The 11,248-nt window shown below is 39.9% G+C and overlaps 1 protein-coding gene across 1 annotated transcript in view; it reads left to right on the forward strand.

The window, feature by feature from the left end:
• Window positions 1-10,597, forward strand: part of LOC144783912 (extracellular calcium-sensing receptor-like) — an 80,775-nt gene extending 70,178 nt beyond the window's left edge. The window contains 1 exon segment of the mRNA XM_078662651.1: window positions 9,693-10,597. Coding sequence (XP_078518777.1) covers window positions 9,693-10,597 — 905 coding nt within the window.
• The last annotated feature ends 651 nt before the right edge of the window (window positions 10,598-11,248 follow it).

Below are 11,248 nucleotides of genomic sequence, written 5' to 3' on the forward strand. Positions count from 1 at the left end.
ATTTGGGTCGGTCAATAACATTTGATAACAATATTTTATATACAAGGGCAGCTTTAGGTTGATGAAAAGAAAACAAAGGATAAAGTGGAGTTGTGGGAAAAAAAGAGGGCAAGACATCAAATGGGGAAAGGGTTAATAAGTGCGATTGTATAGCATTAGTGATGTTGGTATATTCAGGTAGACACGAACTGGGCAATTGATATACATTTTACAACTCCTGAAAAGGAATCATAGCGTTATTGGAAAAAAATTGATGAACAAATGTAATACCCTTCTCTTTCCAATATTTGTAATAGAAAGACTTGCCCTTATATTTGAAAAACTTATTATACCACACAATGGATGCCAAAAAACTTAGGAGAGGAGATAAAGCCTTAGAGAATGTGTCATGCAACAATGTTTGAGAGTATTTTAGAACTGGGTGTTTTGATAAAAAGGAACAGTTGGACATAAATACAATCTGTTAAAACGAAAAGTCCTTTAACAATGAGCGTTCAAATACAACCCATCTAGGAATTGGGGAATCCATAAAGTCATATGCTAAAGAAAAGGATTGTTTAATCACAAAGGCAGAGTGGTATGATTTAAAGTTGGGAAAACGGACACCTCCTTCATTCTTGGGACGGATGAGTTTTTGCAAGGCGATGCGAGGGTGTTTATCGTGCCATAAAAATTTAGAACAAATAGAGTTTAAGCGCACAAAATATGAATTAGGTATTTTTATGGGGTGCATAGATACAGTGTAGAGTACATGAGGCGCAATCATCATTTTAATGGTATCTAGTCTGCCCCACCAGCAAAGGAATAGGGGAGACCAACTTTGGAGGAGGGATTGGAGTTTCTTGATAAGGGAATCGAAAGTAAATTTAAGTGTGTCCACAAGGGAGGAGGAAAACCAAATGCCAAGGTATTTTATTTTGGAAGGACACCAGGCAAAGTCCGTGGAATCAAACATGTATTGGTAACAGATGGAATTTAAGGGTAAAACTTCTGTCTTAGATAAGTTAAGTTTGTAAACTGAAATGGAAGAGTATAAACAAACTTCTTCCATGAAAGGAGGGAGTGACGTGAGTGGGTTAGCCATATAGACCAAGATATCATCTGCATATGCAGACATTTTCGTTTCAATGGAGGCTAGTTTAAAACCATTAACATTAGGGTTACTTCGGATTCGTTCCAAAAAAGGTTCAAGACACAGGATAAACAATAAAGGGGAAAGAGGACAACCCTGTCTTGTACCCCTAGATAATGAAAAAAATCTAGAGAATTGGTTATTGACGAAAATACTAGCACGAGGAGAGCAATAAAGGAGTTTAACCAAGGATATAAAGGAGGGACCATATCCAAACCATTGCAAGGTAAGGAACATAAATTGCCAATTGATGCAATCGAAGGCTTTCTCAGCATCCAAAGACAAGGCTGCTAGTGGGGTTTTAAAGGTTTTGCTGTGGGAAATAATGTTGGAAAACATACGGGCATTATCAGCGGCTAATCTACCTTTTACAAAGCCAACCTGGTCCGTTTTAATCAAAAGTGGGATGAGGGAATCTAGACGGGAAGCAAGAATCTTGGCAAAAACTTTACAATCATAATTAATCAGGGAAATCGGGCGATAGTTTCTACATTGGGAGTGATCCTTGTCGGGTTTAGGAATTATGATAATTAGAGCTTCTAGGAAAGTCTCTGTGGCCTTAGCAGTAGAAATAAAGGAATTAAAAAGTTGATGCAATTTGGGCACAAAGATGTCATGAAATGTAGGGTAAAACTCAACTGGTAATCCATCAGGACCTGTAGCCTTAGATTTTTTCAGGGCATTGATAGCCTGAAGGACTTCCTGAAGAGAGATGTCTTTCTCTAATTGGGCAAATTCATCAGGAAGTGATGGCGGAGAAGGGAGGCCATCAAAGAAAGAATTTAAGTTTAAATCAGAAGGGTGTGTGTCATCAGTATACAGAGTGTGGTAATAATTGTGATAAACTTCTGCAATGTCTTCATCTGAAGAAACTAATTTGTTGGTAGAGTCATTAAAAATAGGGCCAACTGTTTTACGTTCAGATTTAATCTTGAGATAATTTGCCAACATTTTATCCGCCTTGTTTTGGCCCCCATGATACTTAGATTTGACTTTTAGTAGGGTATTACAAGCTTCATTTGTGGCGATTTTATTTAGATCAGTTTTTGCTTTTTATTCTGAAGGGCATCAGTGAACTTTTTAGCTACATAGGAAATAGTGAATGCTCGAAGAGCAGCTTTGAAAGCATTCCAATTATAAGGGATAGAGGTGTCTGATGGGTCATTAAACGTGAAAAACTCATTCATAAACACCGAAACTTCTTTTACAAAGGCAGTATCAGACAATAGAAATGTATTAAATTTCCATCGACTGAAACTAGAATAAGTTTGGGTAAGGTCAAGGATCGCATGAACAGGGGCATGATCCGAAATACAAATAGAACCAATATCGGATTCAGAATCAGAATCAGAATATTTTATTGTTGAATTAATAAAAATCCTTACAATTAGAAAAAGTACAATTAGCGAATGTCTGCATACAATTTGCATTAAAAATCGAAAGCAACGATTGATATCAAAAGTTAAAAACAATTAAAACTTAAACTGTACGTCGGACCCCCCCACTGACTACATAGAGGTTTATGGAATGAGCATGGGGGATAATACATAAAGAGTGAGCCTCAGGCAATGTTTTAAAGGATCATACACAGGTCTGCAGCTGCTTCCCAGTCTCTATCATAAATTTGAGACCCAATATCGGATTCATGAATTGAGGGAAGGAGAGATTTACTAACCATAATATAATCTATCTTAGAACGAGTATGATGAATATTCGAAAAAAAGGTATATTCCAGGGAGTCAGGATTGCAGGTTTTCCACACATCATAAAAAGGACGCGAGGCAATGGCAGATTGGAAACATTTATGAGACTTATCTGGATGAAATTTGCTTGAGGAAAGTCTGTCGGAGTATGGGACTAACCATTGATTAAAGTCACCAGCAAGTACAATATTTGGACAGTCAATAGTGGAAATAAGAATTTTGATCTCATTCCAAAATTTGGGATCAGGTCGAACCGGACCATAGATGTTTAATAGTACCAAAGTCTTGTTTTGGATCACAACCTTAGCCATTACCCAGCACCCCTCATCATCATTTTGAGAGGACAAAATGTGGACCGGCAACCCTTTATGAAACAAGATAGCAACACCCCCTTTTTTGTTAACAGCAGGAGAGAACAAGACTTGACCCACCCAATGCCTTTTTAGCTTAGAAGATTCAACATCTGTACAATGAGTCTCTTGGAGAAAAACAACTTGTGAATTAAGTTTAGTTAAATGAGACAATACCTTTTGATGCTTGACAGGGTTTCCAAGACCTCGAACGTTCCACATTACAAAATTACACATGATGGAAGGCGAGGAGGAGGGAATACACTTGGGGTAGACACATTGCAGGAGGACAGCTACAAGAAAGGACACAACAAAAAAATACATTACTTAAGAACAAGATACCCAGTACATGCACAATGAGAGGATTAAATACGCCCAAAATCATTGTGACCAACCACAAGAAACATAGAAACCAGAAGAAGCAAAACAGAGATTGTTCAGGAAAGGGAAAGAAATAGAGTGTGCATGAGAAGAAAAGAAGACAGAAAGGGAGAAAAGAAGGTAGGGAGAAGAAGCGAAAGAGAGGAACAACAGGAAAGAGATAAGAAGACAGAACAAGGCAAAAATGCCTGATCTGAGAAGAAAGAGATAACCAAGACATCTGGGGTGAGGAGACGCTAAAGAGGGCACGGACCCCAATGAGCAACAGAAGAGCAAAGTCGGGCAAATAAAAGGAAGAAAAGATAGGACCTCTAAGAAAGAAAAAAAAAATGAAAAAAGGATGGTACAGAAACAGAAGCATGACAGAGCCAGATCGATCAGATAAATCAGGAGCAAAGAGACGTCAGAGGGAACACGTACTCCAACAAGCATCAGGAGATCAGAGAATGAAGACAATAAAAAGAAAGGCAAAATAAAGAGAACCACGAGAGAAGAGTCAATGCAGAGTAGAATTGAAAAGGAGCCTTGTTGACACAGAAAGCAAAACAAGGTCATTCAAGAACAAAAGAGATATAAAGCATTAGTGTCCATGGTAGTGGGGGAAACACTCTGCAGGTATGCGTGAAGCTTGTGTGGATCATCAAACGAGCGGACACGACCATTGTGAGTAATTTTACAAAAACACGGATGCAGAATGCCATATTGGATGTTCAGCTGTCGCATCTGAGGACGAAGGTTTAGAAATTCCTTACGCCGGGCATTTGTTGCACTGGAAAGGTCCTGGGAGATAAAGATATTATGGACAGACCACTGGAGGCGCCTTTTAAGTCTAGCAGCCTTAAGAACATTCATTAACTCAGTGAATTCAAGGAATAACAGGATAATACCACGAGGCTTGGAGGTATTGTAATTAAGACGACCCAGGCGATGTTAAGAGGATGAGACGAAGGTTGGAGGTCCAAAAGTTCATGTAGAAATTTACATATGAATGACACCAAATCTGACTCCTCAATATTTTCCGGAATGCCATAAATGCGTAGGTTATTCCTGCGATTTCGGTTTTCAAGGTCCTCAGTATGAAGTTTTAGTTTGTGAATTTCTTGTTCCAATAAAGGTACTTTAGAGGCAACATCTTGTATATCACTGACACGCTGTCCTAAGTTCAACACCTTGCCTTCCATCATGACCCATCGCTCCTCAATTAGCTTAAGCTTTTCATTGATCGCATTCATGAAAGGCTGTAGCCCCCTTACTTCCTCCAAAATGGAGTCTAGAACATGGTTTGGAGAAGTATGAATGGGGGAAGGGGGGTCATTTTTCAGTCGTTTGGGATTTGTCCCAGTGTGAGACGTCTTAGCGTTGTTTGTATCGTGCGCCATGGTGTAGTGAAAAGGAGAAAACCCAGCTGCAGGAGATGATGGAGAACTGGGTATCGGTAACCTCTCCGGAGATGAAGCAAGGTAGAAAACGCAGAAGTGTCCCCCTCAAAAGTGATGAGATATATCAGTTCAAAAGCGTGGTTCCTTCAATTATGGCATAGAAAAAAGTAACAGAGGCAGCAAAATAAACACATGAAGGAACTGACCTGCAATCAACCTCTAAAAATGATAACCGTGTTTCATACAGTAGAGTTAAAATAGGAACAAATGACACAAACCAGGTCAGTAAGCAGGGTAATAACGTCACAGATTAAGCCAAACCCTGAAAAGAGCTTGAAAAAGGGAGGCAGCGTGATAAAAATTGGAGGTTGAGGAGATATCCCATTAATATGCGGCGAAGAAGTAATGGGTAGCAGGGTGAGAACACGGGCTCAGCGGCACAAGAACAATGCGACCGCCCGCGTCCAGTCATGAAAGAACTTCACCGAAAAACTACAAAAATAGGCAGTGAACCAAAGGCACATGACGGAAAATGTTGACAAAAGCTTGGTAAAATGCCGCAACTTGAAGAAAATAGACAAGAATATGGTCATGTAGCAGCAGTAGGTGATTTAGAAAAAAATCTCCTCAGCATAAGGAGAAGAAGCTGCAAACATTCAGTAAATTAGGGTCACGAGCTCAGCGGCATAGCAAAGCGGTCGCCCGCACCCAAAAACAGGAGAGCTGCACCACCTTCCTCCAAAATACGAACAGCTGACGGGAAACACGACATTAAGATGAGGAGTACATCGTGGATTATGCCATACCTTGCAGTTAGGTGAAAACAGGTTGGCAACGTGATTCCTGTGCTGGCTGAGACATCCACCCCACATAAGTTGATAAAAGTGAGGAGGTAGGTTGTGAGAGGACGCGGGCTCGATGGCACAAAATGGCAGCTGCCCGCGTCCAGAGATGAAGGAAATCAGCCGTTCGTCATAGTAGAAGTAAAGACAGCAGAAAACCTGTGAAAAACGCCTCCACTCGTTGCAGGCCGGCTCCCCCCAGCAGAATGCGTCCAATATAGGCTCTCAACGGTGCTGAGCGAGGTCCATATAGAGGAGAAAGTCCCATAGCTCAGCGGAGCTCACGGACGATCCGCCATCTCGCCTCGGTGCGTAAGCCACGCCCCCTTAAGCTCACCTTTTTAGAAGTAAGTATTCCCTATTTTCTACCCAAGTTAATTTAACCGCCCCACATTTGCCACTAAATTGTATGCATCACTTTGTGAAGATTTCCACACTGACAGAGGTCTTCATATTGAAAACTAGGAGTGGTGGAGGAGATGATCTCCAGCAGGAAGTTTGTCAATATATTTTTGGAGAAAAGAAAGTAGTACTACTATGGGTTTCAAGTATAAATAATTCAAAAAGGATTGTCACTGAAGTAAGCAGTTCAAGTTGGGTATTTTAGTTCACAGAAGCCATAACCAGAAATAAAACAATACGACACGCACTAAGATATGAAAGTATGACTACAGTTAAAAGCAGTCATTGTTATTTTAGAACGCATAAGAGGACAAACTATGTAACGCGTAGAATGTTAAGATTCTATCTGTGATTACAATATTAAGATTTACCAGATGTCCCAGTGCACACAAGAGTCAGAATCATCCAAATAATGTGAATGTATTTCATCTGCTGGATTTACATTATTCACTGCTGTTCTGACTCCAGCGTACCCACTATCTACAAAAGGGAGCAGATGGGGTGGGAAGATAGATCACATTTTGTGTGTATATTAAATTATGTGTAAATGTAATTGGGTGCTTAGCCAAATTCTCTATGGGGCACACCTAATGAAGGTGAACACCAGAGCAGTTCAGAGACCTTGCAGTGACAAGTCCACACATCTTGCAACTGGCACAACTGAAAAGTATTAGAATCGTGCATCATTTTACAATATTTGTAAACTTTGAAAAAATGTTATTGGGGGAATGTGAATTAAGCCCAACTCCAATTTACATAACACCTTTTTGGGATTAAAACCACCTTCCTGGTAATTACAACTCCGGAAACTATTCTGAGAAGAGATCCACCTACAATCTATGCCAAAGTATGTTTCAACAAATCCACTTCAACATGTGTTGTGCCATAGTTCATGACAAAATAGGTTCTATTTGTTGAATGAGGGAGTAGAAGACTAGAGGTGACAACATCCATTCTTCTTTTCGCAAACAAAGAATATCAACCACTGAAAACTTAACAGAGTGAACCTCGTGCTGTCCACTTGACTTTAAACTTACATGACAAGTGGGATAGTCCCAGGATGACCTATGACTTGCAACATCCATGCTGCACCAGTAGAAGTACTGAAAGAGCTGTTCTTTTGTCGACTTAACCCCAAGTAATTTCATGTTATAGCTACATAAGTAGGTGCATATGTCCTTAGTGGACAAACAATTGATCACTGGCTTGATATTCAATATTAAAGGTGGACAGCATAGCAGGGTTCATCTTCCTAAGCCACTAGAAGCCATGCACCTCAAAACCCTACAACTGTGCCAGATGCAACATGCATGGACCTTTGAGACTGAAGCATTGTCAGGATATCCTGCATTTTGCAACATTTACAGCTTTGATAGATTCATTATGCATATTGCTTGAGCAACTGCAGGCATCTCTCCCTGTATTGAAAGGCAAGAAGATCAAATTGCCGCATTAAAGAATTAGGGAGTTATTTTGAGTTGGGTGGATGTAGACTGAAATGAGGTGAAAGTCCTGACTGCTGTATTAAGACTATATTGATGTCTATAATAGTTGGAATATGATGGACATGGCACCCACCCCGTTTCGTGGATATTGTACGCAGCCAAACTCTAAATACGGCCCTTAGTTGTGATACATTTCTCTGAATGTTCCTCTGTTCTGTATGGAAGTCTTTTGTGATGTATCACTGAGACTGCAGATGCTCCCTGTTTACCCTTTGGAATTGAGTCAGGATCGCCTGAGCCTATCTCAACTCCATAAGGAATTTCCCCAGCAAGCAGAGTATGCTGAGATAATCTTTTTCACTCACTTAGACATCCTTTTTCTTCAGAACCATTTTTAATTTCACTGTGCAAATGCTGTATTACAAAGGTAACTTTTTTGCTGTAAGGTCAGTCCAAGAGAGCCCCCCATGATACACAAGAGATCAATAGTTTTGTGATCTAACATGGTGACAGTGGCTTCACTCTGCTACGCAAACTCTAATGACTATTGTGTTTAAATATTCCAAAAAGCATTCTACTGCTGAGCACTCTTGCGGTTGGTATACCACAGTATTGAGGCCATCCCAAAATTCTATATTACACTTATTTAGTTTTCTTTTTTAATATTACTCTCAGTTAGATCCATTGTTTTCCATCTCACAAACCTGTGGGAGGCAACACATTTTTTTGAGCCAAATGCATTTCTCTATAATATAATAGTATACTAGTATAACAGGACCTGATTCAATACAACCATCAATATTCCTATGCCCCTGTTAAAAAGAAATGTGTTTCATTCATTAAAATGTTTTAACTGTACAGAGCAGTCTATAATGTGTCTCAAGACCTTGATGGTGGTACAAATGGAAGCAGAATATTTAACATTTAGGATATAGATGAGCCCGTGTGTAATAACATGTGTATTCATCCTCAGGTCCATGTCAATTAAAAGGCACTTTTGACTCTGAACCATTTTTGCTGAGAAGTGTATAAAATAAACATGCATGCTGTGCCCTGCTGTTGCCACACCATTACTGTGCTATGGCCAAGCTTTGTTTTGCCCGCTAGTTTAGGAGGTAGCACAGTCGTTAACGTAGAGGTGGTGGGCATCAGCACATTTAATATTGCTGCTGGCCAAGACCTGTTCTAATAGGTGTCGCTACAGGGGCATCGATAGGAACTAGAAATTTGGACCAACACAATTGGGCTAGGCATAACAATTGATTGAGCAGAGAAATAAATGAAAGGCTATCTTAGGATAAGTGTTTTGTTTAATCCTTGCTCTTAACACTTCTACAAGCGTTTCACCTCCAGAGGGCAAGAGTAAACATTGCCAAGGGCTCCTCACAACATATGAATCAACAGGTCTAAGGATTTACTAGGCATCCCCCTTTCTTGGAGGGTGTCACTGTGGGAATTTTATATATATACGCTGGTTTTCATGTAACAAGGTTACTGTCTCCCATATGGGATCAGTGAGAACCTCCTGGTAATCACCCCCTGCAATCTACTGTGTATGCACCGAAGGTCAAAGGGCAATGTCTGAGAAACTCTGTGTCCCAGAGAGGGGTAAATATTTGACAATGTGTAGCTCTGAAATGGTAGGACCCACTGCTATCCTTCCATAATTCTCTAACTCCAACCAGAAATGTCAAAATCTGTAAGTGAGTACTACTGACAAATCCTGGCATTAAGAGTCTGGTGAGCAACAGCATGGGTGGAAGAAGCATTGGCAAATTCAGATTTCCCGACCTATAAAATGTATATGCAGATGTTGAATGGCAAGGCCTCTCATTGCTGTGTTGTGTGCTACAATGGTCACTCATGCAGATATATATTTATTCCTTCAGACCAAAAAAAGAGTTGTATTCAAAAGTTTGTTGACTACTGTAAAAATGCCTCCTCTCACAGATTAACACACATGTTAAGTTACAAGTGGTGGATATGTGTTATGTTAACTGTGGTACATAAAAATATATTTTATTTTATTTTAATTGGTATACCTGCTATTGTCCACAGACTTCTTAGAATGTTTGAAGTGCCCAGAAGACCAGTGGACGTTCAATGGAAAAGACAAATGCATACCAAAAGTTATTGATTTCTTATCATACGAAGAACCTCTAGGATTCATCCTTGCTTTAGTTTCCATTCTGTTCTTCATCAATGCTACTGCAGTTTTGTGCGTTTTCATCAGGTATCGTCACACCCCAGTTGTACGAGCAAACAACCTTCATCTCAGTTATATTCTTCTTGTTGCCCTCATGCTGTGCTTTCTCTGTTCCTTGGTTTTCCTTGGTCGGCCAAGGAAAGTGACCTGCATGTTCCGACAGGTGATCTTCACAATATCTTTTACAATTGCTGTTTCCTGCGTGATGGCTAAAACCACCATGGTGGTAATTGCTTTTAGGGCTACAAAACCCAACAGCAAGTTCAGAATATGGATGGGCTCCAGGACATCTTACTCCATTGTGCTGTCCTGCTCCTTCATTGAGTGTAGTCTTGGCTTTATCTGGCTTGGGACGTCACCGCCATTCCCAGAACTCAACAATGGTGCAGGCAATTGGAAAATTGAAGCTATATGCAATGAGGGTTCCGTATTGATGTTCTATTGTATGTTGGTCTTTCTGGGGTTCTTGGCTGGCATTGGTTTTGGCATTGCTTTTCTGGCTAGGAATTTGCCTGACAGCTTCAATGAAGCGAAGTTCATCACCTTCAGCATGCTGGTGTTTGTCAGCGTCTGGCTCTCTTTTATCCCTGCTTATATCAGCACAAAAGGAAAATACCTTGTAGCTGTTGAGGTTTTTGCAATCTTATCTTCTGGTGCTGGTCTTCTGTTCTGTATCTTTGCGCCAAAGATCTACATCATCTTTCTCAGGCCAGAAATGAACACAAAGGAATCTTTAATAACAAAAGCAGCAAAGTGAAAACTGGAGAAGAAGATTTGTTCAATGCGGATGGGGGCTTTTTAAAGTTATTATACTTCTAATTAAATTGATAGATCCTGAACTCAACTGTTAGTCGCTTGTTTTTTCAATATGTACAGATATAGGACCACCTAGAAGGACTTTTCACAAAAATCATATAACGTACAAATGAAAAGGATTGAGATGTATTAATGTTCATTTTCTACACTATAATGTATCAATTGCAAAAATATGCTTCAGTATAGGTCTTCAATGCTGTCAGACTTTACCTAATGTTATATAAGGGATGAAGTACCCCTACCATATTGTCTAAGGATCCTGCAGTCATCTCGGAGTTCTGGGACCATGTAAAGGAACAAGACCGAAAGGTAAGTTTCTTTACATGGTGACAGAACTCAAAGATGAACTGCAGTATCAAGAAAGGGTGTTTTTTTCGATATAATGCATGTTTATACCATCACTCTTCCCACAAACTGCTTAAATCTTCGGTGTCATATGACAGATATAGTATGGGGATGTCGTATTTAGACTGTAATAAAGATTGCAGACCCCTGCGTATGATGAATTACGTCTGATATGCCCTCATGAATACATTTATTTAGCCCAATAAGCTTCTCACTCTTTGGATATGAGTAGTTAATGGGCAAACTT

The sequence above is a fragment of the Lissotriton helveticus genome, chromosome 10 (assembly GCF_964261635.1).
Source record: "Lissotriton helveticus chromosome 10, aLisHel1.1, whole genome shotgun sequence".
Classification (NCBI taxonomy): domain Eukaryota; kingdom Metazoa; phylum Chordata; class Amphibia; order Caudata; family Salamandridae; genus Lissotriton; species Lissotriton helveticus.